Here is a 26,890-nt window from a genome sequence, read left to right as displayed (position 1 = left end):
CCCCCCGCCCGCCCTCCGCTCGGCCCGGCGGCCCCCGGGCCCCGCGCCGCCTCGGGCTTTGCAGCGCTCCGCTCAGCGCGCTCCCCTCTCTCTGAGCGCCCGCCGGGTGCCAGCACCTCCCCAGCAAGTCTCCTGCTCTCGCGACCCCTTGCTCCCCTTCGCGTCTCCCCTATTTCTCCCACGCCCCTTTAACCTTGTCATCTCTCCCCTCCCAGATGGCTTCCCGCGTCCTCCCCTTTCCACTGATTTTATTTTTCTGTTCCCAAACCACCGTCTCGTGATGCCTTCGTGCCTTGCAGAACCTGAACCAGAGGCGGGACATCTCCTCCTGGCTGGTTAGTAGTACCCCAGCCTCCCCTCCTCCCCACACAGGTCCCCCAGGCCCAGAGACCTCAAACACGAGACCAAGGAGTGGAACCAGGAAGGGCACAGCCCTACTCCCCAGACTCCAGCTTCCCAACGCCTCGCCCCGTTACCCGATGGCTCTAGGGGAGGTGGGGTGGACCAGAGGGCACAGGGCAAGTAGCCAAGCTTCTGCGCTGAGGACAGCACTGCCTGACAAAGCAAGCCCCAGGTGTAGGTGGCCCTGCCTTAGGCTGGCAGGATCCTCTCTCACCCTCCCTATCACCCAGGTGGGAGCCCGGGTTTGAGGGAAGGCAGCTGGACCGAATGTCCTTGCTGGGTGGTGTCAGCATACTGTAGAGCCTACCACACACCCGGCCAGTGGAAAACTGACAAGGCCATAGGCAGGAAAGTGCTTCCAGGGCTTGGGCTGACCCCAGGCCCCTCATCTTCCCTGGCCACAGGCCCGCTGGTTCCGTAAAGCCCCAGCCAAATCCGTGGTGGCCCTGAAAATGCCCATCAAGGTGGAGGTGGTGGCTGGGAAAACCTACAGGTGGTGTGTGTGTGGCCGCAGCAAGAAGCAGGTGAGAGACCTCTACCCCTCTTCACATTGACATATGACACCTCTGGTTGGGGACAGCATGGTGTCTCCTGGGAGTTCCCATCCAAGATGTTCCTCTTCTTCCCACACATGCCTAGGAGATAGCAAGGGGCTTGGGGGTTGAGAGAACACTCACAGGCCAGTGTCACCAGCCTTGAGCTCACTTGTCCTCATCTGCTCCTTGGAATGAAGCCAGAAAGAAACTCAGGGGCTGGCCAGTTAGCTCAGTTGATTAGAGCATGATGTTGATACACCAAGATCTAAGGGTTCAGATCCCTGTACTGGCCAGCCACCAAAAACCAAAATAAATCAAAACAAAAGAAAGACAGAAAGTCACACGGCCAGCCTGGGGAGCCCAGGTTTCTGGACTTCTCTTCTGCTGCACCCTCCCTCAAGTAGGCATATTCCTGGGCTCCCAGCACCTAGACACTGAAAGCTTGCCTGTCTTTCCCTCTCTCCTTCCACCTTCCAGGAAACATCTGGGCCAGAGGTCCCCAGGTCTTGGACCTCAACATTGGGAAGCTTCTGCTCAGGCTCATTTCCCCAAAGCTTCCCAGTCTTCCCCTGATCTCCTCCTCCCCTGTCGCCTTCTCAGTTGATGTGCCTTTCCTGGCTGCACGCCACTGACTGCTGTGAGCCTCGCTGCCTGCTCCAACCCCTTCTCCCTGCTGCTCCAGGAGCCTTTCATCCCAGCAGGAATCTTGGACCCCCCCCCACCACCACCGTTTCCTTCCTGAGCAGAGCCCTGAACTGTGTTCTTCCAAGCCATGTGGCATGGTGTCACAGTCCAGGATCCTGAGTTCCACTTTGCCATGGATTTGCTGTGGACTTTGAGCAGGTTCTCATGAGGCTGGAGCGGTGCCAAGGGCGTGCCAGCCAGAGGAGGGTGGCCATGGGGGTGTGAGGGTGCATGCCTCCACATCTGGCTCCCTGGGACAGCTGGCTGATTGCTATTTGCACACTTCTTGTCTCTCCTCCTATCCCACCCTCACTCCAAGGACAAGAGGCCTGGGCCCCAGCTCGGCCACTAACTAGCAAGGCATGTCACCTCTCAGTTTCCACTCCCTGGTCTCTGCTGGAACAGCTTCTGGGCTGGACAGGGAGTGCGCTCCTGCGTCAGGCAGCCAGTTGGCTATGGGACATCCCCCTCCCTGTAACATCCACTCTTTAACACGCCCAGGTGTTGCCTGGAGCCAAACAGAATTGCTACCACAGTGTTAAGGCAATGAAGGAAACGAATTTCAGGAGCTGATGGAGGCTCAGAGCCATTAAAACAAACAGAAAACTGCTAGTGTAAACATTGCGGATACCTGAGGTCTCATTTCCCCTTGAAAATTCTGTCCTTGTGTCCTGGCCCTCTGGGTCCCCCAGAGACTCATTGAATACTTACTATGGACAAAGTGCATAATGACCATTATTTTATTTCCTCGTGATAACGCTACTCTTATTACCCCCCTTGAAAATTCTGTCCTTGTGTCCTGGCCCTCTGGGTCCCCCAGAGACTCATTGAATACTTACTGTGGACAAAGTGCATAATGACCATTATTTTATTTCCTCGTGATAACGCTACTCTTATTACCCCCCTGTTACAGATGAGAGAGGTAAACTAGTGAAGCCAGGCAGTGCTTACTCCAGAGCCTGAGCCCTAACCATTGTACTCTGCTCCCCTGAGCCCCAGGTGGGGGGCAGGGAGGGGGGAATCAGGTCTTTTTTTTTAAGATGACCGGTAAGGGGATCTTAACCCTTGACTTGGTGTTGTCAGCACCACGCTCAGCCAGTGAGCTAACCGGCCATCCCTATATAGGATCCGAACCCGTGGCCTTGGTGTTATCAGCACCGCACTCTCCCGAGTGAGCCACGGACCGGCCTGGGAATCAGGTCTTTGACTCCTCTCTTTCCCGCACCAGCCCTTCTGTGACGGCTCCCACTTCTTCCAACGCACTGGCCTATCTCCACTCAAGTTCAAGGCCCAGGAGACCCGCATAGTGGCCCTCTGTACCTGCAAGGCCACCCAGAGGCCCCCATACTGCGATGGCACCCACAGGAGTGAGAGGGTGCAGAAGGCAGAAGTAGGCTCCCCACTTTGAGCAGTGGCTGCTGCCCAGCCCCAGGTGGCCTCTGCTCCAGGCCTCTCTGACAGGCACCCACTTTGTTGGGAAGGAAACTGAGTGCTGAGCCCAAGAAGGGATCATCTGGAGAACCCAGTATCCACAGCTGGCTGGTGGAAGAATCGCTCCTTATAACCTGAAGTCTCCAGTCGGGCAGCCAGGAGTGGGCTCCTGGTTCATCTGCTGATGGAGAAGATGGCATTAAACAAACATGCCCACCCAGACTGGTGTTCTTGTGGTCACTGGTGTGAGGCACACAAACTACTTCCTGCTCCGGTTTTTAATCTGTGCGTGGATGAAGACAACTGACTGGCCACAGGGAGAAGGTAGTTCAGATTTATTCCATATAGAACTCAAGGTAGGCTGAGCCCAGAGACAAGAGGCAAGATGGGGCTACGGGACCCACCCACCCTCTCCCCCTTCCCTCGACCCCAAAGAACTACAGGCTCCGGAGAGTATGCATCATTTATTACAAAGCCAAGAGATACAAATGTCCTGGAGCAGGAGGAGGGTACAATCACAGGACCTCAGACACAGAACAAGGTGCAAACACAGAGAAACCCATTGGGGCTCCCAACCCCACACACCGAGGTTGTGATAAAGTCTTGCCTCCTCCCCCCCCCTCCCAGATCTATGTACATTTGAGGAACACAAGGTGGGCAGGGATCTGCTGGGGTCTGCCCCCATTGGGGCTCCCAACCCCACACACCGAGGTTGTGATAAAGTCTTGCCTCCTCCCCCCCCTCCCAGATCTATGTACATTTGAGGAACACAAGGTGGGCAGGGATCTGCTGGGGTCTGCTCCCAAAGAGGTGGTCCGTTGCCCTCTCAGGGGGTGGAATTGGGGGTAAGAGCTCCCAGGTGTCTGTTTTGTGCTTTTAGATGCCTCAGTTGCTCTGTCCTGACTCAGCATCAGCTGGGAGTGTGGTGGGGACCAGAGGGCTGTTTGCCTTTGGCAAAATGTGGGGTCTGTGCTTGTCTGAGGTTAACCCCACCCCATTCCCCACTCTAGGCCCAGAGTGAGACTTCACCACCAGACTTGCTAGTGAGAGTTCCTGGATGAGGGTATGGGGCAGGAGGGGTGAAGCGGTTCACAATGTGAAAGCCACAGTAGAATTCCAAGGGCTGAGGCCACCTGTGGCCTGAATCTTCTCTTCCACAAGATAAATGATGCAAAGGCCACACACACAGGAAAAAAGAAAAGAAAAAGAGAGGCAGAACTATCTATTCTTTGCACAAAGTTTCCACTGCAAGAGGAGGAGATGAGGGGGTGCCGTCTCCACCGCCCACTTGCTCCCCAGAACCGGGATAAACTGCATTTGTAAAAGGCACTGTCTTAGCAATTCTCTGGACATTCAACAGTGGGGGCGGGGGGCACTGGTCAGGGCAGGACAGCAGCCAAGATGGGCAGAGAAACAAGGTGACCCCTATACGCAGCCAGTTAGAGTTGTGCCTAAAGCTTTGGGGGCTGGTAGGGCCCCCCCAACACCCTATCTGCCTTGGGAAACGGAGGATGGGGCAGAGCTTTACCCAGCCTCCAGTGGTCCCTCCAGTCCACCTCCAGGCACCCCCAGAAAGAGCAGAGTGAATTACACAAGACCCTCTAAAACTCAATACCCCATCCCCCACACATACACACACACATAGAATGTTTCCTGTGGCATTTAAATTAATCTGGTTGGTCCATAGAAAATAAGTATGTATATTTGGTTTTTCCTATGTACATATATATATAGATTTATTTATAAAACCCGCCCCCCACCCCTAAGGTGGGAGGAGCTGGGAAAAGTAGAAGAGGTGGAAAAAGGGCCCAGAAAAAGTAAAGGGAGTGGAGAGGCCGGGCTGGAACAGGGAGGGAGAGGGTCCCTTTCCTCAAGTTAAGGGGGGCACGGGAGCTCCGTTGACAGTCATCTTGCGCCCCCTGCTGGTGGATGATGGCGTCTGCAGGCAGTTCGAGGCGCCCCCGTTGGCCGCTGTGGTGGCCCCACTGGCTGTTGAAGGGGGAGTGGGGGAGGTAGGGTGGGTGGCTGGGGGGCCGTGGGAGCTGGGAGAACCATGGGAGGGGGTGGCTGGGCTAGGCAGGGAGGAGGAGGTGGCCGGCAGGGTGGCAGGGCTGGGAGCCTTGTCGCTGACCGACTCACACTCTGAGGCCCCGCTGGTGTTGGTGCCCTCGGAGGGAGTGGGCACTGTGGGCAGGGTGAGCCGCTTGCAGGCCGGCTGGACGCGGTACTTGAGGGGGAGAGGGCCGTTCTGCGGCAAGAGGCAGGGGAGGGGAGGGTGTCAGGAGAAATAACCAGGTAGCCACCCAGCTCCACCCCACGAAGCCCAAACAAGGAAAGAGGGAAGCTATGGGGCCCTGGAGTGGAGGAGATGACAGGGACACAGGGACACACCAAAACCCAGAGAGGAATAAAATCTAAGACCAGAGATTTGGGGAGAAAAACAGAGGAGACAGGGAAGCAAAAATGCAGACAGCAACATTTCTCCTCCAAAGCCACCACAACCTAGTTCTAACCCCAGTCCGGGCACATAATCTGCCAAAGGAGCTCTTTCTCCTGAGTGTGGCAGGTCATCAGCAAAAGATGGCTTCGAGGTTACCTGGTGTGGTGGGCCACCCTGGACATGCCCAGCTCGTGGGACAAGGGATAGGCTGGCTGTGTTTAGAAGGTGGCCCACGTGGTCACTGTGGCTACAGCCAATGCCAGACCCTGCAGGGGTCTGCTCCCTGCCTGCCTCTGCCTGCCTCTGCCTGCCACCGCCTGCACCTCCCGCCTGGCTCACCCGCCGCCAGGGGTAGATGTAGGCGATATCCATGAGGGTGTAGTATTCTTTCAGCGGCTCGTCCTCATAAAGAACCTCCACCTGTGGGGGGAAGGGGACGACACCATGACCCTGGCCAGGCTCAGGTGCTGGCTGTTTGGCAAAGAGGCTCCAGGCTGGGAGTCTCGGGGGCAATGGGAAAGGTGGATTTGCAGGTGGTCCCTCATTACTCTGGGGTTTCACTGTGGATTTGATTTTGCCTATCGGAGTTGTCCCAACATAGCTTCTGACTACCAAGTAGGGAGGGATCCGGAGATACCCCCACTGTTAACAACCCTGCCCCCAGCTTTCCACAGTTGTCTGGGTCCCCTTGTATTCTGGCAGGCCTCCCAGAGGAGGATCTCCGGGAGCACGGCCTCCCACCCCTGGCTGCACAGTGGACTCACCCAACCATGCTTGCATCTCGCCCCCCGAGATTCTGATTTAACTGTTAAGACGTGAGGTGACTCAAATTCTTTTTTTTTTTTTTCCGTGTCCGGCAACGGATCGCAACCCTCAGTGTCGCGCCTGTACCGGACCGGGACCGGCAACGGGATCGCAACCCTCGGTGTTGCGCCCGCACCTCGCTCAGCCAGTGAGCGGGAACCGGTCTGTATGTGGGATCCGAACCCTCAGCGGGAACGCCACCGCGCTCCCAAGCGGCGCACTGTAGCAGTGCGCCACCGGGCCGGCCCGAGGTGACTCAAATTCTAACACACAACCAAGTTTAGGATCCACTGTCCTAGGGCCTTGCTACTCAAAGTGTGGTCCTCAGATCTTCAATATTGGCAACACCTAGGAGCTTGTAAGCAATGCAGAATCTACTGAATCAGAATTTGCATTTTGGGCTGGCCAGGGAGCTCAGTCAATTAGAGCATGGTGCTGATGGAATTGCTGATAACACGGAGGTCCAGGGTTTGATCCCTGTACCAGCCAGTGGCCAAAAATTAAAAAAAAAAAAAAAGAAAAGAATCTGCATTTTTAACAAGATCTCCAGGGGATCGTATACACGTTCAAGTTTGAAAAGCGATGTCCTAGAGCTCCTTAGGAATTTCACATTGGCATTCCCACAGCCAGCTGGCCCCCCAGACAAGGCCTTCTATTTTTGCACGCACCCAGCTCTGCCACAATTCTGAGCATGCATGTACACACACACTCCATCTTGGTCCCAGGCACCCACACTGACTTCAACAGATGTAGATTGCTGCACTCTAATCTTGGTCTCAACAACCCTTCTACACAGGCTCAGTTACACAACCATGCAAGCTCTGGGTGACATCTAGCCAGCCCTGGACAACGGCTGGGGTGCACAGATTGTCAGAGACTCCCCCCACACTCATTTTATGAAAGGGCTCAGTGACTCACTTTGTACTTGCTGGGCACATCCATCTTGTTGCGGAGAAACTTGGCGAGATGCATGACAGTCATGGCTGCTGGGCATCGCAGGAAGCGCACCCCCGTCTGCTGTGGGAGAGGCACCCCTGTGTGCTGGGGGAGAGGCACCCAGGCCACTCTCTCCCAGCCCACATCCTGCTCCTGGGCAGGCCTCAGCACTCACCTTCTCCTTATCCCCATCCCCATTCTCCAGGGAGCCCTTCTTCTCCTCCCGGTCCCTGGGAGAAAGAACGAAGCTAGCAGAGACCCTGGAGCAGGCAGGATCCCCGGTGCACTCATCCTGAGGGCCCTTCCAGGGGAAAGGGGCCATAGTGGGAGAAGTGGGCAGCCCAGACTTGCCTGACACTTTCATAGAACTCGATGGAGAGGCTGACAATCTCGTCATCGCTCAGAGCCCCCTTCTCCTGCTCCAGGACCTCGCCACGGTCCTCGTTGGAGCCATTAGGGACTGTGGAGGGAGAAAGCTTGAGGGGTTGGCCGACGATGGGGGAAGGGAACTCCACCGAGGTCCCAGCCATCCTCTGGGCTGGCGGTCTCTGGCAGGGAGACGGCATGCTGGAGTATGGAGGGTGAGTGGAGGATGGGCGGCCCAGCACACCCAGCCCTCGTGGCTGGGGACAGCACCACACGCGTGAAGACACATGAGAACACTCACCCTCTGTCACGGGGTACGCTGCATAGAAATCTCGCCGCCGTTTCATCTCATCTGGAAGAAGGACGCAGGTGAGAGAGAGGAGCAGGCTGGGAAATAGGGGCGGTGGGCAGAAGGGGGAAGGCATGCAAATACCTTTAAAAAGCCCAGGGACCAATTTGTAGACAATGTCTTGAAGGGTTTTGTCAGATCTGGGAAAAAAATGTACAGGGCCCTGTCAGCAGGCTCCAGTCAGCAGCCTTCCCAACCAGGGACCCCTCTTCCCACCCCCTTCGACCAATCACCCAGACATTGGGGTCCCTGTAGGTCTGGTCTTTACCCCTCTAGTAATCTCAGCCTATGACAAGCTGGACGCAAAGCAGAGAGAGGGGAGGGCCTGGGCCCAAGCCCCGTGCTTCTCCCAACCTGCCTCCTTGGCTGCAGGGGGCAGGGAGGGGTGAGGGGGACGGAGGGAAGCTGACCCAGGGGATGGGCCAGGGCGGAGGGGCACTGCTAGGCCCACCTGATGCTCAGCAGCGGCCGGGTTTTATGCACCTGCACATCACACATGGGGCAGTATTTGTTGGTCTCCAGGTAGCGCACGATGCAGGTTTTGCAGACTTGGGGGGTGTGAAGAGAGGAGAGTCAGAGCCCCCTTTCTACCCCGGGCTGAGCCCCACACCCTGTGCTCAGACTCAGCTATCCCTCCTCCTCCACCTGTCCCGCAGTTCAGGCCTGTTCTGAGGCCCAGCGTGGTAAGGTGAGTTTTGCACATCTGGCAACCACCCCTATCCATCCTTGAGGGAGGACGGATCTTGTGTGTCTGTGTGTGAGACAGGCTGGTGTAGAACGTGAGCCCTGAGCCCCCCCGCTGGAGTGCGAAACAAGAGCCAGCCTCTTAGACACCTCCCTGTGTCCTTGACCCCTTGCCACCAAGCCATAATGCAAAAGAGGGGCACCTGCATATTCAAAGGGTGACACCTCAGCCACAAGGCCCTGAAATGAACTTCTGGGCTGAGACCCCCTTTCTGGTCATCCCTTCCAGGCAGCCTCTCTGTGACCTGGGGATTCCCATCAGATAGACGGACATGTTTGCTCTTCAGGGCAGGGGCTTGTGTTCCACCTTCCCCGGGCAGTGCCCCCCGAACCCAGGCACAGAGGCTGCCCACCCTGAGAAGCACCCCCTCCACCCAACTCACAGGAATGCAAGCACTCCACGATGGTGGTGGCATCGATGAAGTAGCCTCCGCAGAGGGCACACATGAGGTGAGGGTTCAGCTCCGTGATTTTGATCCGTGTAGTCCGATGCATGGTGCCGGGGTGTGGGTTGGGGGGACTGGGGAACGTCACCCTGGGAAACGGAAGTGGAATCAGAAACCCAGAGACCCAACAGTCCCTCCCACACTCCACTCCACACCCCCAGGAACAGCGCTCTCTGAGCCCAAGGCCCTTCTTCTCTCCCTCCAGGTGGGGCAGGGCGCAAGCATGGGGTGGCTTCTTTCTGGACTCCCTCTGAGCTGTTGCTGGGTTCATGCAACCTTGAGCAATAAGGTCATGCTCCAACTCAGAAGCAGAGGGAAAGAGTGAAGTTAGACCACAGGAAGTACTGCCCAACTCTCCAGAGGATGTGGGAATCAGGAAAATGGAAGAGAACAGGGTTTTTAAAAATCTCCCCAATCCCAATCCATGAGGTCAAACATTTAAAGAGTACTTCGAGCTATGAGGACACAGATAAATAAGCCACTGCCCTGAGCTTCAAAGAATGAGAAGGGAAAAATAAATTCTCCCTGCTCCCTCAATGCCTCTACCTAGGTATAAGGCCTCAGAACTGGTCTTTCCACTCTATCCTCCCCTTCCTCCTGCCTCCTCCAGGAAGCCTTCCCTGGAAAGACCAGGGGCACAGGCAGCCCTAAGTTGGAAAGTGGCACCCATCACTTGTCCTTCTGGTTTTGCATCCAGCCTAGGCCCTGTAGCACCTCCCTCCTCTAAAGTCTGCCAGGTATGGGCAGCTCCCTGGAAATCTACCAGACGCTGACCATTTCAGCTTCCAGGCCTGGCACTCAGGCATAGAACACTGAGGATGGTCCTTACATGCCAGAAGTTGGGAATAGGCACCTCCAGCCTGACCCCGGGCCCAGCCCTTTCTCTGCAAGGAACAGCAGTCAAAGAGCCTGGACAAAAAGACTACTACTGCCCCTGACACACCCACTGTGCCCCCAATGAACAGCCCCCGTATGAGTGCCCACAAGCACACACCTTTCAGGGCCCCTGTCATGCACACACAGGAATTTCCCCACATGGACACTGCTACCCTCCCCCTGTCTCCCACCCTGGTGGCACCTCTGCCACCCGTCCACAGGCTGTCCAGCAACAGACCACATAGATGCTTGCCAAACCTGGGCAGAAGCTGTCTGTTCCCAGCCCACTAGAGCACTTGGCCAGGCCCTGGCAGGGTATGGAGAGTCTGTCAAAGCCCCACTCTGGATTGGCTGCTGGGCTTACTTCTTGATATAGAAATCAGGGCTGGCCAGTTAGCTCACTTGGTTAGAGCATGGCACTAATAAACACCAAGGTCAAGTGTTTGGATCCTCTTACCAGCCAGCCGCCAAAATGAAAAAAAGAAAGAAAGGAAGAAAATGAATCAAATCTGCACCTAGAAGGGACAGCCCCTCCCTCCCTCCTCTTTCCCAGAGTAAAAGCCCAGGGGTGGGGCTTGGAAGGGTGGCCAAGCCCCAAGAGCTCCTTTATAACGTACGTACATCCTTCTCTCCTTTCCAGAAAGATTTCTAAAGCCACCACACTGGGTTTTCTAGGACAAGAAATTCACAGCCAGGATCAGCAGTTTCTATAGAGACCCCAGGATGAGTCTGGCCAGGACCCAAACAGCCAACAGAGGCCCAGAGGCCCAGGGAACCTGGCCAGAGACTGAAAGAGATGGAGAGACACAAAAGGACACACGTGGGAGAGACACCAAGTTGCAGGGCAGACAGAGGGGAGCAAGCCAGCCCCAGAACAGGCCCAGAGACCCTGAGGAGACGCAGCAGCCCCCAAGACCTGAGGCAGGAACAGGGTCCCCACTCCACATAAGGTGGCCTCAGCCAGCCCTCCCTGCATGGGTGCCCCCTTCATGATTACGCAGAAGGCTGCTGGCTACTCTACTGTTTGGTCGTTTCCATAGTAACCCCGGCCCTGGCAAGATGCCCAAATATTATTACAACCATGCAGAGGAAAAGAACAAACTCCAATGGCTGTCTCTCTACGCATGTGTAATATCCATCGTATGTGTACGTGCCGTCTGGGCCTCCAAAGGTACTCGACGGGACTGCTTGTCCTGTGTGTCTGGGTGCAGGTGTAGCTCGAAGGGTGTGCATGCACAACCAGCAACAAAAGCACCGGGGTCTCGTCATACTGGGTTCAGGTTGCTAGGGATAAATCTCGCACGGCCATCCCGTTCTCTCTCCCTCTCTCTTACGCAGATGTGCATACACCTCGGTTCTTCTACCACCTTAGCCACCTCATTCACACACTCTCTGTGTTTTCAAAACAGACAGTTGCTCTTAAGAACCCCCACAGTGCAAATGGCTGTGCCTCTCACCCTCTCACTTTCCCCAGCACTCGTGAGAATTCAGACCAAGTCTATCCCTCAGGACCCTTTCTGGACAGGAGCACGAAGAGACATAGAGAGAGAAGGGACAGAAAGAGCGGTGCTTATTGAATTAAATGCTCCTCCTTCTCCAGGCCACCCCCCCCCCCTCATCCCCAGGGGCCTTAGAATGTTACCTCTGGGGCTGGGGGTGGGGAGAAGCACTGATTGGTTCTTCACCTGATTGCCATGGTTACCTGCAGGGCCCTACCAGCAGGTGCCAAGAGCAACTGTAAACAGGAGCTCTGTTTCCTCTGTTTCCCCAGAGCACCACCAACCCACCTCTCCCACCCCAGGGCTCAGGGCCCCACATTCCGGCCGTCCAGTTCCTCCCCAGCAGCCACTGACTGGTGTGTTCTGGGAAACACAGGGAAGAGAGGCGATGGACTTTCAGCTGTCATCACTTTAGGAAAGAGACTTGGAGATGGGAGCTTGAGGGAGAAAGAGTGGGTGAGACAGATCCCAAGAGGCAGAAAAGCGGAGATGGAGGGTCATTTGGAAGTGGCCTCTATGGAGCTTGGAGGGAGGGCTTTAACAGGTCAGTCCCAACCCCCCCTCCTGTGGACCCGAGCACTGTCTCCACCCCCAACACAACTTTTCCTCCAACCAGGGGCCAAGTTCCTCAGTATGTTCTGCCCTCAACCCCTCATCTTTGCAAGGGTGTGATCCTTAGGCAGTCCGTGCTCCTGGCCCCTGAGGCCAGGGGTCCGGCTACAGTTGCAGGACAGGAGCTTAATGAGCACCCAGCACCCAATCCTGACTCCTCCTTACCATTCAAGCCTAGCAGCTGTCCTTCCCCGGCCTCAAAGCCCCCTACTAGTAGGACCCCCCCATCTCTCCATGTTAACCAGTCTTTCTGGAAGCTGCCCCACAACTTAGGCCTCTCTCACTGTCAGTTCTTTCCCCTGTAGAAATAGCTGCTCCCTGATAACCCCAAGGTCCCTTCTGCTTCTTGGGACATCAGCAATAGCCTCTTTGCTTTGCTTTTCCTCCAGATGAAATGAGCCCAACTCCCTTGCTAGAAAGTCTCCAGGTCTTGGGAAGTGTCACTCAAGGCCACAGCCAGATGGCCAGGCGAAAGGGATCTTAGAAAGTATCTTGTCCAGTCCTTTCATTTTACAGGTGAAGAAAGTCAGAGAGAAGTGGTTTTTAAGGTCATGCAGCACAGCAGTGCCGGGACAGGAACTGCCTGGCTCCCGTTCCAGTGCTCTTCCCATCCTGGTACCCATGCCAGGCTCCTCGCTCTTCTAGGATAAGCCTGGCCTGACTCCATCCAGGCAGCTGGGAGGGGAGAAAGGCAGTCGCCTGGAGATGAGCCTTCTGCAAGGGACTCAAAGCCTGGCCAAAACATGGCCATCAGTGCACATTCTCACCTTGAAGTAGGAAGAGGAGGGAGAGACTAATCACTTTACCCCACTTCCACGGTAGAGATGGGGAAACTGAGGCTCTATGAAAGTACAGTGGGACAAAGTGTTGAGTCAAGACTCAGGCCCTGGGTTCTCAGACTCCGTGCCTCTCGCAGCTAGTGGGCCCAACTGTTTAAGCCCCATGTATTTACGTTCGGGGCCATGAGGGTCTGCCTGAGGACACCGTCAACCTCTCAACTTTCCCATCCTTGACACTGGCACAAGGATCTGCTCCCCTGTCCCGGCCAAGCATCAAAAAAAGGCCTCTAGCCTCCTGAAGCTGGGCTTTCTCTCCCTTCCTCCCTTTCCCACCCCTCAGTTTTCTAAAATCAAAGCAAAATCCCAAATACACACACAGAGCAACACTTTGCCAAATACACACACAGCCAGACACACACCCTCCATCTCTCACACTCACAAAACCAACACACAAACACACACACAGACATACACACGCCAGGCAGACACTTGGCCAGACAAGCACAGAGACACACCCACCACACACAAGAGCCAGAGCAGAGCCAGGCCCACACTTGCCAGATGCACAAGCCATCCCCACCACCCCACCCAGAGCACACAGCCTGACATCCCTGCCTGAAGCCAGAGCTGCAAGCACACACTAACCTTCTGTGCACCCCTGGTCCACACAGGGTAAATTATAACATTATTCTTCTGGCAACAAAGGCGGTTCAGCGCCCAGCCTCCGCTCTGGGGGCCAGACGCTGGAGGGCTGCAGTGGGCATCTGACCTGCACAAAGACATAACCTCTTCCTGTTCAGGCCCTCTCCATTCCCATGGCAACAGCTTCATCAACCAAGATCTCTCAGGCAAGGCGAGGGGCAGCAGAGTCCCCCTTCCTGCCCATCCCCCAAGACTTCAACTTGAACCCTACTCATATACACATGGTCTGGATCCTGGGGTCTGTTTCCTGCCTCATTCCAAAGACAGTTCTAAGGCCTCAAATCCACAACTCCAAACCGGGGGAACCCCTGGGAAAACCTTCCCACCAAAAGGCAACAGAGCTGGCTTTATGCTCCTTCTCCAGGCAATAACACCTTGGAACAGAGCGGAGGGGGAGGGAAGAAAGAAGTTAGTTTCAGGAACAGACACAAACTGCAAGAGGCCCAGAGGAGGAGGTATCAGAAGAGGGGGAGGCAACCAGGAGACACCCCTCCTCCCAGCGACAGGGAGCCCTGGGGAGACTGAGGCAGCATGGGGGTAGTGTGGGGGAGTCTGAGACAAAGACTACAGGGAACCGTGGGGTAACACTACCACAGTATTTATGGGCAAATTTGCGACCCCCCAGGCCACCTCCTCCCCCCTCGAGCCAACCTGAGCAATTCTGGTCAGATGAGAGCCATGAGGGGGGGAGGGGCATGCCTGGACCCTCCGTGGAGACAGGAGGGGCAGGGGATGTCTGATTGTCCAGGGGTCCCACCCCTCAAAGCTAGCAGCTGGAGGGCCTGGGGAGGAAGGGGCAGCCGGGCTCCCCAGTGGAAGAGGGGACAGCTCATCAGACCCTTCCTGCTTTTGCAGGCGATGGGAAATATTGCGATAAATCTCCCTCCACTTCCAATCTACCCCCTCCGCCCGGGCTTCCCCAGGAGCCTGGGTCAAAGGATCAGGGACCCCGGTTACCACGTTGGCTGCTCCCACCTTCCCTAGAGCCAAACTTTCGGCGGGGCCCAAGGAGGGGTGTTCCGGAGAAAGAGGCTCTGCTGAGGTGGTTCAGGGAGGGGGCGGGGCGCCCAGTACTTGGACGCGGGGGAAAGGGACCGGGGCTGGGGGAGGTGCCCTAGAGGACAGGGACCCCGGCAGGGAAGGGCGCCCTCCCCCGGCCTCGCAGCAATCAAAAAGCACGTCCCCTTCCTCCCGCCCTCAAGTCCCCGCGCGTCCACGACGCCCGGGTGCCTACGGGAGGGGCGACCCGTACCCAGACCGAAAGGGGTAGATCGGGTAGAGCCAGGGGCTGCTGTGGCTCGTGGGGCGGCCTGGAGGCAGGGATCCGACCCAGCGCGCACCCCCGAAGCCCTCATGGCTGCCCCGGACCCTCCCCCTCGCTACCTCGAGGGCAGGGTCTACCAGGGAGCTGCTGCACAAAGACGTGGTGGTCGAGGGAGACGCCAAATCGTTAAAAGGGGGAATCCACTTCGGCCATCTTGGAAGGGAGGAAAGGGAAAAAGGGACAGAAAAAGAGGAGAAAGAAAGGCGGACGGGGCGAGCGAGGATAGGGGCTGGCGGGGCGGGAAGCAGACCCGGCTCACGGCTTCCCCTCCCACACTCAGGGGTTTGTAGAGGACGGACCGGCCCCGTCCCAATCCCCGTACGGCACAGGGTTGGAGCAGGAAAGGAAGGGGAGGGACCCTTCCCTTCCCCAACAGCCTCCGTGACCCGGGAAGATGAATCCTCCTGTTACCCTCCGCAATTAGCCCCCTTCCCCCAAATGCGCGTGCCCCCCACTGACCCCGCGATCCCCACCCCGAGCTGGGGCGCCTGGAAAATGGTGAAATGCGGGCTGGGCTGAAATGTGGCTCCTCAGTCCTCCCGCCTCGGCCTCCAGCAACGGGCGCTGGGCTCGGGCGGGGGACGCGGCCCTTCAGGCCACGCGTCCGGGTGATTTTCATTCACTGCAAGTGACACTCCCTTAAAATTAATAACCGCCTCCGTGAGGGAGAGCGTGTCCTGCCCACTCCCCCTTGCCCCTCTCGGCGGCCGGGCCGCTGGCTCTAAAACGCCCCGGCCAGGGCGCCTCGGGGGAGCAAACGGCGGGGCTGGGGTGGGTGGAGGGTGAGGCTGGGGCACGGGTCTCGACGCGGGGGTCTCGCTTTGCCGGGGGAGAGGCCGGCGCCCCCGCCGTGCTCGGGCGGAGAAGAATGGAATGCAAGCCGGGGAGGGGAGACGAGCTGAAGACGGGACTCAGGCTCCGGGCCTGGGGCACAGTGACCCGGCCGCACTCGAGGCCAGCACGGACTAGGGGACGAGGCGCCCGCGCTTTCCCCGCGCCGCGCGGATTCCCACATTTCGCTCGCGCTCTGCGCTCGGCGCGGTCCGTGCGCCTCCCGCGCCGCGGAGGCGGGAGGAGCCGGGAGCGCCAAGGCGGCTGGTGCCAGCCGACTCCGGCCGTCGCTCCGGCTCCACCCAGCGCTCAGGCTCGGGTCCCCAGCGGCTCCGGCCGGAGGGAGAGAACGAGGAGGGACGCTTGGAAAAGCCGGGAGGAGTGGCGAGGCCGGCGCCGCGGAAGCGAATCGATACTACGTTACGGCGACGACCGTGGGTCTCGTTAGGACGGTCGATTCGCTTACTCGTTATTCACGATTTATTAGGGACGGCCACCGTGCCTGACCCTCCGAAGAGCTCAATTATCCTGCCAGAAGCGCCATTAAGCGCAGTGACGGTTAGGCAAGCTCCGGGGCGCCTGCCTCTTTCCCTCCTTGCTCGCAGCCAGGGCAGCCCCCAGGCTGGGGACCCCGGACTGAATGCTTTCACCTCCGGCCGGCGACCAGGAAAGCTGCGGACACGCACTGCAGAGTGACCCCTGCTCCAGCCTTCAGCCCACACCGGCCTAATGGGGGCGGGGAGGAAAAGGAAGGGCGGGAGAGATTTCCGCCCAGAGGGGGTGGTCCCAGAACCGGCGGGAGAAGGGCCAAGGGAGGATCCGGTCACCTGCTCCCCTGTCCCTGCACCGGCAGACCGCGAATTTACGGGCCCCTGTGCAAAGGGTTTTTTTGGCGTGGACACGCCCACTGTCCCCAGAGCAAGTGTGTCACCGACAGCCCGGACTCTGCCGGGGGAGACTCGCGCATCCACTCTGCGGGAAGGGGAGCGCGGCAGGGACTCCGGGCTGCCACTCTTTTCGGGGTAGAAGACCCCAAGTAAGAGAAACCTGTAGGGGCTTCGCGGAGATCTCGGTCCCACCCACGATCCACACGGGCACCTGGGGGCGGTCCCTCGGGAGAGTATCAGCCAGTGGAGAAGGGACTGAAGTTCCTCTGCGGCCCATCAATCCTGGTGGGCTGCCCCAGAGTGCCACCGTCCTACGCGGGGGTCTAATCACTTATTCCTCAGTTATTAAACGCCAGTCACGATCAAACCGCTAGAGAGAAGGAGCATTCTGAAGACCCCACTTACCCACTAAAACTTATTTAATCATTTCCGTCCTGGACTCCGTTCTGGACGACCAGTCCCCACATCCTTGGCCTTTCTGGTTTATCAGGAGAACCTTCTGACCCAACCCTTCCTACATCTGTCTGAAGTTTTCTCCTTTCCCAGACTTTATTGACTGACACAGAAGCACCCGTCATGTGCCAATGTAAAATTCTGCGCTGGAATCTGGGGACAGATGAGCAGGGCTTCGGCACGCAGGGCACTCAACAGGCCGGTGGGCGCAAACCCGGAGGGACACACAGTTTGTCGGGTTAGCTCCCACAGCACCGAGGGTGAGCGCCGGCTAAAGTGGGTGAGCACTGGAGAGGGTTTTCCTAAGAGGCTTCCCTTGAGCTGAATCTTGAGAGACCAAGTGTCGAAGAGAACTTATTAAAAGAGTGTTTTGCATATTGTCCTGCACAAAGGTTGAGGCTCCCACTCCGCACCCCGGAACGCGCCTCTGCAGACATTAGGTGCCAAGGTTTCCCCTTGATTTTGTGTTCCTGTCTCACGGGGTCCTCTAGCTAACAGCTACTCATCAGAAGAGTCACTGAGTCGGTCACAGACTAGAGGATCCCAGAGGGCAGGAAGTCGGGAAATCTAGGTAATTATTTCGGTTCATACCAAGAGCTATTGCGAGGATAAGTTCCCTTTTAAAACCCTAACGATGGTAGCAGAGGGCGGCTCCTCTATAGTGCTTTCACGGGTGGCTTTACTTCTGTGTCCCTTACACCTCTTCTTTCACCAAAACAATGTCCTCTGTCAGTTTCTGCTTCTATTCCCCCATCTCCCTCCCATTTCTTTATTTCTAGAAAAAAAATTGTTTTGTTTTTTCCCTTTTTTTGATGCTTCTCGTGTTAAGTATTTCTTTTCTCTCTGTCCATTTTCCTGAGGTCTTCCCCCACTCGTCCCTCCTATTTCTGTGTCACGTCCCCTTTCTCTGTATCTCACAGCTGAATTCTCCCGTCCTCACCTTTGTTTCTCTTCATCCTTCAGTTTGCACCTGCCTCTCTCTCCTTACTTTCTTCCCTTCTAATTGTAATATTTCGAGATAGTAACATCGATTGAGGCAGACAATGGAAAACTGTCCAACCACCACTGCAAATTCATTCTTAATCTTAAGAAAAATGCATGCCGAAACGTTCTATACACTGAGACAAAAACCTGTCTTTGGCTTTCCTGATCAAATCAAGCTGTGGGGGAGGAAGTGCCTGAGGAATTATCCCATCATTGACTGAACAAAGAATTTTCGACCACAATGACCCTCCGATTTGCTATTTAAAAAGTGTTGCCTCTGCCATCTCAATACAACATCTGGCTTTTGAGCAAAATGTCTAGAAAAGAAAGCGTCCCTGGGTGGGCTCGAACCACCAACCTTTCGGTTAACAGCCGAACGCGCTAACCGATTGCGCCACAGAGACCGTAATAGCCACTGAGCTGGCGATGAGCTGAGTCAATCGTACGGAGCCCGGAACAGCGTAGAAAGGAGAAGAGAAGTCCAGCAACCGAAGAATCGGACCCCGGGAAGAAGAGAAGAGTCCCGATCCCGGTAGGCGGGCCCTGGGGCTTAAGGGAGGACGCGGGACGTGCACGCCTCTCCTTCACTGCTCTGCGAGGGATCGGCACTGGCTATCTTCAGGTTCTACCTTAGATGTGGAGAGGCCCAGAACATCCCTTTTCAGGGCGACCTGAGACTTGGGGATACGTGAAGTCAAACGGCTGGGGGTCCCAAGAAGCAGAATCTCCGGACTCCAAAGACTCTTCCTTGTAGCTGAGCCCCTACAGCCGCAGAACACACGCGACGCCCCCCCCTTCCCACTTGCGTCATTAAATTTGCACTGAAGGGGCTCCTCCTATATATCAGAGACTTCTGGTCCAGTGAGTATCCAGAGCCTAGCAAAGTGCCTGGGAGACGGTAAATGTCAGGATAGCTGGGGTGAATAAATGAACTGAGCTAGCGCGAGTAATACGTCCAACTCATACAGCTTGTTGACAAGCGCCACGCGGCCCTACAGCTCCGGCCGCAGCCCCAAAACCCGGCTTCAGCAGCCCGCGTGTGCGCAGGTCCCGCCCCCGGTCTCGGAGGTCCCAAGTCCAGGTCCGCCGAGATCCCAGCAGGCACCGCGACGCCAGGCTTTTCCGCACTCATAGTGACTTTCCACTTTCTTCTTTCCCCGCCTCCCTTTTGGCTTCTCAACCAAACTAGCCTGCACTGGTGACTGACGTGGATGCACAGCCAATAGGAAGCCCGAATGGCGAGGAAGCGTCTGCCTATCAGCCAATGGAGAGAAAGCAGCGAGAGCGGTCGCGCAGAGAAGGCCAGAACCGGTTTACTGGAATTGCAGAAGCGGTCGGTGGTCCAAGTACACAGCAATCATGGTGAGATGGGGGGCAAAGAAAAGGGGCGTGGAGTATGGGTTGAGAAACCGGGAGGGGATCAGGGGAGGTTTGGGCTCGGAGAGGGCCTGGTGGTGGTTGAAAGGAAGCCCTTTGACGGGGAGCGGACCGCGGTGAGGACCAAGGGGATGAGGGCGCCTCCTCGCCGCCACGCCGGGCTCATCTCCGAGCTGGAGTTAGGGACGTCTAGGCACCTCGAGAGTGGAGGACGGGACGTACAAGAGCCTCCAGATCAGGGACTGGGCCGGGGACAATGGCAGCGTTTGACCCTTCTCACTGAGCCCCTGCGCTTTGTCTGTCCCAGTCTATTATGTCCTATAACGGAGGGGCCGTCATGGCCATGAAGGGGAAGAACTGTGTAGCCATCGCTGCAGACAGGCGCTTCGGGATCCAGGCCCAGATGGTGACCACGGACTTCCAGAAGATCTTTCCCATGGGTGACCGGCTGTACATCGGCCTGGCCGGGCTAGCCACAGACGTCCAGACAGTGTAAGTGTCTGGGGTCTCCGCCCACACGCAAATCTCTTCTTGGATCAGCCTTGTCTGGCGTCTTGAGCCGCCTGGGTGTCGGTAATCTATCAAACACCACCAGTGAGTCTGAGACTTTTCCGGATACCGTAGCGATACAGAGAGGTATCCTAACCAACCTCTGCCAGATTTATTCTGTGCCAGACTCTGTGGAAAGCATCTTACGTGCATGGATTCATTTAACCATCTTCCCGATATTACTTGTTGCTGTCCCATTTTGCAGATGAGAAAACTGAGCGTCTCAAGAGAGTGTCTTGCCCAATATCCAAGTTAGTGAGTGTCAGCCAGGCTCCCAACGCAGGTCTTTATAACGCCAAAGTCTGTACTCAGTTCCTAAAGAACTTCTGGTCTAGTTGGGAGACAAGGCATGTATACAAGAAGATAACCAACCCATGATGAGTTGGTGCATTTTAACTGCCATATTATCTAATTGACAGTGTTTATATGATTTGAGAAAAGGGAGATTCTGGGAGAGGAAATAGGTAGCTGTTGTGTTGGTCCAGGTGTAAGGGTTATGGTTCTAATGGAGTGGGAGTGGAGGGAAAGGAAGGGATTTTTCAGAGTCGTTGCTTACCAGCCTTAGTGGCTACTCAGAAATTGTTGTGGGGGCAAAGAAAGAGTCCTTCATTGAGGTCAAGTCTGTGTTTTTTTTTTTTTTTTTATCTAGTACTAGTATCTAGACTAGTACCTGGCATATAGGAAAAGTTTAAAAGGTGATTCCTGTTTTTTTTTTCCTTTTTGTCTTTTTTAACCCTCGGTGTTGCGCCCGCACCACGCTCAGCCACTGAGCGGGTGATTCCTGTTTTGAGCGTGTTGACTACAATGTAGGATTTGGCAGGTAGTAGAGTGGTGCAGCCAAAGTGTGCTGGGCCCATAAAATATAGGCGTTGGGAGGACTAGTTTGGGGAAAAGATGATGACTTTGATTTTGACACCAATTTTGAGGGGACAAAGGAAGCCAGATAGAAACATCTTGCAAGCAGTTGGGGTTTTGAAATTACATCTCATGGCTGGAGAGGCATTGGTCATGTGTTAAATCTATGGGAGCGGATTTTGGAGAGACAAGACGAGGGGGAAAAACAAGCTGCAGTTCGAGAGCTGAACCTTGTATTTAGCAGTGGATGAAGAAGAGAAGCCAGAGAAGGAGACAAGAGGAAAAGAATAGGGATAGGATTTCAAGAGGGATGTGTGGTCACAGGTGGCAGGTGCTGCAGGAAGCTGGTGGCCTAAGGAGCAGCAGTTCCTGAACTTATTTCCTAAAAGGTCAAGAGACTAGTTGACTAATGTGAATGGAAGCTTGTTGAAAAATCGTCTCTCTCTTTTCTCTTAAAGATCCCTAAGTCTCAAGAACATATAACTTCCCGAGGTCTAACTCAGGCCACCCTTTTTTCCTGTCCTGGTGGAATCAGAGTGATAGCTTAGGGTTTCTGTCAGTGTGGCGGCTCCCATCAGCCTGCATCTCTCCAGTCACTGCCATTCTCCTCACACCATTTCCTTTTCCTCAGGAGATTTTTCTCTCTGAGTTTGCTTGCTTGAGGGCAGTAGTCCCTAAGTAGCAGGCCTCAGTTTCCTTACCTGTAAGATGAAGCAAAAGTTATTTTGAAGGCCCTTTGTTCTGGTGTCCTGCAGCTCATTGCTTTTGCTTCCAGCAGATTTGGCATTGGTCTGCTCTATGCAGGGGCCTATCCTGGGGCTGTGAGATGGCACTGGGAGAAGGTGCCTTTTTTTTTTTTTTAAGGCACCTTCCAGTCTGTTAGCACAGCAGCTGCTGCTTGTTAGTCACATAAGACTTTGCAGTTTTTTTTTTTTTTTTTTTCTTTTTGTCTTTTTTCATGACCGGTAACAGGATCGCAACCCTCGGTGTCGCACCCGCACCGCGACCGGCAACGGGATCGCAACCCTCGATGTCGCGCCCACACCGCGCTTAACCAGTGAGCAGACCGGTCTGTATATGGGATCCAAACCGTCGGCGGGAGCGCCGCCGCACTCCCAAGCGCCGACCGGGCCGGCCCAAGACTTTGCAGTTTTTACTTGGCAGGGTCTGAGATTGTATGTCTGTGTTCCTCCTGACCTCCATAGGGTGAACTCTAGGGGACATTTAGCAAGGACTTGCTAACTCACTTTTCTTCTCCTACCACAGTGCTCAGCGCCTCAAGTTCCGGCTGAACCTCTATGAGTTGAAGGAAGGCCGGCAGATCAAGCCTTATACCCTCATGAGCATGGTGGCCAACCTCTTGTATGAGAAACGGTGAGTGGAAGTGTAGCCTAGGACTCAGGGGATGCAGAAACCTTTGGCTGGCAACGTGGGCATGTAGTATGGCGGGAGTACTGTGGGAGGGGATTCCTCCTTGTTGTCCCGTTTATTATTTGCAGGACAGCATCCTATTTTATGAGTCTTTTTTCTGGGTCTATTTGACAATCAAATAGGAAAGAAAGGACTTACTTCAGAAGAAGGCAAGGAAGGCAAACAGCAGATGAACTTGCTTCTAAGCGAAAGAATTAGCCCCCACAAAAGAGTGTTCTGGGATTTCCCGGCCACGAGCCCCCCTTACTGCAGAGGTAGTCTATCAGCACTAGATTGTCTGGAATAGCACAGAACCTAGGGATTGGATGTGCTCGTCTTTGTCACTTCTCTTTGTAGACTGTACAATGAGAAAGAAGGGGTTGAACTGTACAATTCAGTGCAGAAGCTGAGATGGAATTGAAGGGAGGCCCTAGACGTACTTTGTCTGTCCACCTCTGGGCAAGACTGGGTGGCCAGAATACAAGTTGAGCTCTTTTCCTTTTTCTTTTCACTTTTCATTTTCAAATAATTTCAGACTTTATAGGAAAGCTGTAAAAGTAAAGCTTTAGCTTTAGCTTTCAAAACTAAAAGTCATTAGTCACGGGCCGGCCCCTTAAAATCTTTTTAAAATTATTTTTTTGTAGAGCTATAAGTGAAGATCATGCCCTTAGAAATTCCTGCAAGCTTTTATAAGACATGTGGATAACACCTCTTTACTTACTGTTTCTATTGAGGATATTGGCCATTAGTTACTGAGTATTTTATACATAAAGATCCATCTGTAAGACTGATTCTTCTCGAAGCTCAGGGTGTAGAACAAATTTCTGATGAATTACCATTTCCTTTTGGCAATGAGACTAACCCAGCCCACTGAGTATCCCTCTTTGCCTTGCTTGCTAGGAGGCTTGGAACAACGTTTGTGTTCAGTCTGAGTGTCTTGTATTCTGTCTTAGTGGCTTAGATTTATTTTTCAGTGTTTTTCCTATAAACAGCTTCAAATCATTTTTCTAAAGGAGTAGTGTTGTAAATGTGCAAGATTCTGGGCCGGCCCGTGGGTCACTCGGGAGAGTGCGGTGCTGATAACACCAAGGCCCCGGGTTCGGATCCCATATAGGGATGGCCGGTTCGCTCACTGGCTGAGTGTGGTGCTGACAACACCAAGTCAAGGGTTAAGATCCCCTTACCGGTCATCTTTAAAAAAAAAAAAAAAAATGCAAGATTCAATGGTGGGATAGATTAGAGAAGATTAGAATAAAGCATAATTCCCAAAGAAAGGAGGAGGAAGAGAGGGTCAGGGGTGAGAAGGATATGAAGGTAAGTGTCGGAGAAAAGAAGATGAAAAAGTCTTAGAGCGTTACCAGATGCCAGGAAAGGGAAAGAGTTGAACAGAGCTGGCCACAGGGAAAAGTGATTTTCCTAAACAGGTCCTCCATTTTCCTCCCCAGGCCTGGGCCAGGGCCTTGTCTCAATAGGCCAGACCATGAAAGTGAGTGTTCTTGAGTTCTGGTTTCTCTCTCTGGTCCTGGTCCCCACAGGTTTGGCCCCTACTACACTGAGCCAGTCATTGCCGGGTTGGACCCGAAGACCTTTAAGCCCTTCATTTGCTCTCTAGACCTCATCGGCTGTCCCATGGTGACTGACGACTTTGTGGTCAGTGGCACCTGTGCTGAACAAATGTACGGGATGTGCGAATCCCTCTGGGAACCCAACATGGTGAGTTGATGGCATGGAGCAGGGTTGGGCTCTGAGGTACCCACCCTTGGCCATCAGGAAAAAATGTGTTTATGTGGCAGGTAATGGGGAGAATAGTACAGATAGGAGAGCAAGCCACTGCTGCTGCTCCTTGGGGGGTGGGAGGGAGGAGGTATCCAGAAATTCCATCTGCCAGTACTAGCAGGCCTCAGAGGAGAGCCCCTTCTGGTAGGAGAACCCAGTCAAATATTTGCTACAACAATAAATAATTCCTTACATTGGGTTTGCAGGGTTCTCACATCTGTTCATTGAACAAGCATTTAACAAGACGTAGGGTTAGAGGCAGCTCAACAGAGTGGGCTTTGGAGCTAGGTTGTCTAGGTTGAAAACCTGGATCCACCCACCACTTAGTTACTGTTCTTGGGCAAGTCGGTTTACCTCTCTGTGCCTCCATTACCTCTGCTGTAAAATGGGGATAATAATAGAACCTACCTTGGAAGTGGTGTTCAGGAAAACACCTGAAGAAATTAGAAGTGTCTCACAGTGAGGGTCAGCTGTTATTATCATGAACTGCCAGCTCTGCCAGGCTTTGGGGAAACCAGACACAGTCTGTCTTCAAGGGCTTACTGCAGTCTAATGAAGCAGCAGACACCCAGACACCTGTTAAGATGCAGTTTTCCAGGAAGAGAAGGGAAGAAAGGGCCTGGTGGCAGAAGGAATGGCCTGTGCAGAGGTACAGGAGGGACCACGTGTGTTCAGTGGCTGGAGAGAACTCGGAGTGGCTGGAGAGTGAGCAGAATGTGTGGTGAGATGATGCTGGAGATCAAAATTAAGATGAGACTTTGGGGCCGAGCCTGTGGCGCACTCGGGAGAGTGCGGCGCGGGTTCGGATCCTATATAGGGATGACCGGTGCGCTCACAGCGCTCACTCGCTGAGCGTGGTGCGGCCAGTCTCAAAAAGGACAAAAAAAAAAAAAAAGATGAGACTTTGAAGGGCCTTGAATGCCAGACAAAGGAGTTTGAATTCTACTTCGCAGTAAGGAACCTGAGGAATCAGAGGCCTGCTGGTGTATGTGACAGGCTGTTGTCACCTGCAGGAGGCACTGAGCTCCTGAGCAAAGACAGTGGCAATGGGGAGAGTAGAGGGCAGCCCGAGTCGAGAGGACTTGGCCACTCAGGACAGAAGTGCAGGAGGTGGAGATGCTGAGGATGGCTGAGTTTTCTAGAGAGGCTAACCAAGATAGAGAATGTAGGAGAAGGAACAGTTTTGGGGAGGAATGGGTTTATGGTTAGACAGGTTGAGTTTTGAGGTACCTGTGGGATATCCAGGAGTCCATTGGGCTGCTGATAAAGCATATCACAGCCAAATAGGGATTCTTCTCCCTATTTTACAGATGAGAAATTGAGGCTCAGTGAAGGGACATATTACTTGCCTGTGGTCAGACTGCTGGCTAGTGGAGGAAATTTAGGGCTTGAAGTCTCTTTCGTTTTCCTTTATATAATCCTGCTTCCTTCCAAGGGAGGTGCTGAGGGTGCTCCCGACATCCAGGCAACTGTCTGTCACGTCAGGCATGGCAGGGACCAGAGCTGGGACCTTGGGGCCAGGCCAAGTTAGGGTTTGAGGCTCTGGGCTTGAAAAGGTTCTACTCTGTTCGCAGGATCCAGAACACCTGTTTGAAACCATCTCCCAAGCCATGCTGAATGCTGTGGACCGGGATGCAGTGTCAGGCATGGGAGTCATTGTCCACATCATGTGAGTGTGTGTTGGGAGAAGTCTAGAAGCTTTGCCGACACCTGCCTTTCCTCTTCCCCACATGCACACACCCTATCTTTCCAGTCTCCAGGTCAGGTGTGAGATAAGAGGTGCCTGTGGTAGGCATGGGTTAGCAGAGGTCCATGCTTCCCTAAGGGTGGCAGCTGGGAGCCTACCCAGATTCCCCTGGCCTCTGCCAGGTGAGGCTCCCCGACCCTTAGTTTCCTCCCCTTACTCACAGTAGACATTTCTTTCCTTCCTTAACAGTGTCCCCAAAGTCTCAGGGATCTGTGTGGCAATGAGCCACAGCAGAGCTACTACAGCTTGGTTGAAACTCTAGGCAGCTCCCCATCCTCTCTCCCAATTCCCACCAGTCTGGATCCAGAAATGTGTGGTGTACTGAGCTCTGGGAACCATTTTCCAGCCCTAGCCAGCTCCCTAAATTCCATCTCCTTTTTCCCTTTATTTGTTTGGGGCTGTCACCAGGAACCTGATTGGGCAGAAATGTGTGGTGTACTGAGCTCTGGGAACCATTTTCCAGCCCTAGCCAGCTCCCTAAATGCCATCTCCTTTTTCCCTTTATTTGTTTGGGGCTGTCACCAGGAACCTGATTGGGTGGATAGAAAAATGTTATCCCAATTGCTTTCCTACATTCCAGAATGAGCATTTGGATCCTTTTCATTATGGGACAGCCTGCTTAATTACTATAAAAAGCACAGAATCTACCACCCCAAGGGTTCTTTTGTGATCACTGGGCAGAAACACACCACATCTTTTCTCTCCTAAGTTATGGGTTCTCTAGGCCTGGGGGAGCCCCTTCCCTTCTTTGGAGGGCTTCTCAATCCAGCCCTGAAGCATTTTCTGGGAAAGCCTCCCCTATACGGCTCCACTTGTGGAAAGTCTCCCCAGTTCTGTTCTTCCTCAGCACAGGCTGAGGAGACACACCTAGAGTTAGAAGGGCAGCTGTTGGATCTGCTCTCTTACCACTGAGGCTTGGAGCTGAGGGCTGGGAGAGGGAGGCACAGTTGTGGTCTAGATGGGTATACATGTTTTCCTGTGGTTTTCTCTCTTCAGTGAGAAGGACAAAATCACCACCAGGACATTGAAGGCCCGAATGGACTAACCCTGTTCCCAGAGCCTCCCCCCCCCCCCTCTTTTTTTTTTTTTTT

At 54.6% G+C, this 26,890-nt stretch overlaps 3 protein-coding genes, 1 non-coding gene and 1 pseudogene across 6 annotated transcripts in view; 3 read left to right on the top strand and 2 right to left on the bottom strand.

Moving 5' to 3' along the window:
- CISD3 (CDGSH iron sulfur domain 3) overlaps window positions 1-3,275 on the top strand; it is a 3,924-nt gene extending 649 nt beyond the window's left edge. The window contains 4 exon segments of the mRNA XM_008580834.1: window positions 216-280; window positions 282-335; window positions 807-926; window positions 2,851-3,275. Of these exon segments, the coding sequence (XP_008579056.1) occupies window positions 216-280; window positions 282-335; window positions 807-926; window positions 2,851-3,030 (419 nt within the window). The 3' untranslated portion in view covers window positions 3,031-3,275.
- Window positions 3,276-3,498: 223 nt separating this feature from the next.
- Window positions 3,499-13,710, bottom strand: PCGF2 (polycomb group ring finger 2). Of its 3 annotated transcripts, XM_008580830.1 has the most exons (12): window positions 13,550-13,630; window positions 9,076-9,227; window positions 8,400-8,496; window positions 8,033-8,088; window positions 7,901-7,951; window positions 7,585-7,693; window positions 7,409-7,463; window positions 7,216-7,314; window positions 5,833-5,913; window positions 5,193-5,301; window positions 3,752-5,042; window positions 3,499-3,629 (listed from the first exon to the last, which is right to left on the bottom strand). In XM_008580830.1, the coding sequence occupies exons 2-11, from the start codon at window positions 9,185-9,187 to the stop codon at window positions 4,924-4,926; spliced, it is 888 nt and encodes a 295-aa protein (XP_008579052.1). In that variant the 5' UTR covers window positions 9,188-9,227; window positions 13,550-13,630; the 3' UTR covers window positions 3,499-3,629; window positions 3,752-4,923. The 3 variants fall into 3 exon arrangements, with proteins under 3 accessions (XP_008579052.1, XP_008579051.1, XP_008579049.1); XM_008580829.1 differs by having other exon boundaries at window positions 3,752-5,301; window positions 7,216-7,311; window positions 13,550-13,710; XM_008580827.1 differs by having other exon boundaries at window positions 3,752-5,301; window positions 13,550-13,637.
- Window positions 13,711-15,798: 2,088 nt separating this feature from the next.
- Window positions 15,799-16,787, top strand: LOC103597030 (annotated as a pseudogene).
- Window positions 16,788-18,415: 1,628 nt separating this feature from the next.
- On the bottom strand, window positions 18,416-18,489 carry TRNAN-GUU. Its single transcript has one exon. It is a non-coding gene; the product is annotated as a tRNA-Asn (tRNA).
- Window positions 18,490-19,300: 811 nt separating this feature from the next.
- Window positions 19,301-26,890, top strand: part of PSMB3 (proteasome (prosome, macropain) subunit, beta type, 3) — an 8,291-nt gene continuing 701 nt past the window's right edge. Inside the window, exons 1-6 of the mRNA XM_008580826.1 lie at window positions 19,301-19,447; window positions 19,770-19,954; window positions 22,133-22,240; window positions 23,812-23,989; window positions 25,627-25,721; window positions 26,796-26,870. Of these exons, the coding sequence (XP_008579048.1) occupies window positions 19,445-19,447; window positions 19,770-19,954; window positions 22,133-22,240; window positions 23,812-23,989; window positions 25,627-25,721; window positions 26,796-26,844 (618 nt within the window). The 5' untranslated portion in view covers window positions 19,301-19,444 and the 3' untranslated portion in view covers window positions 26,845-26,870. The remainder of the gene's footprint in view (window positions 19,448-19,769; window positions 19,955-22,132; window positions 22,241-23,811; window positions 23,990-25,626; window positions 25,722-26,795; window positions 26,871-26,890) is intronic.

This window comes from Galeopterus variegatus, unplaced genomic scaffold, assembly GCF_000696425.1.
Source record: "Galeopterus variegatus unplaced genomic scaffold, G_variegatus-3.0.2 Scaffold2168, whole genome shotgun sequence".
In the NCBI taxonomy this organism is placed as follows: Eukaryota; Metazoa; Chordata; class Mammalia; order Dermoptera; family Cynocephalidae; genus Galeopterus; species Galeopterus variegatus.
Note: the sequence above shows the minus strand (reverse complement) of the source record. Positions and strands in the feature narration are given on the sequence as shown.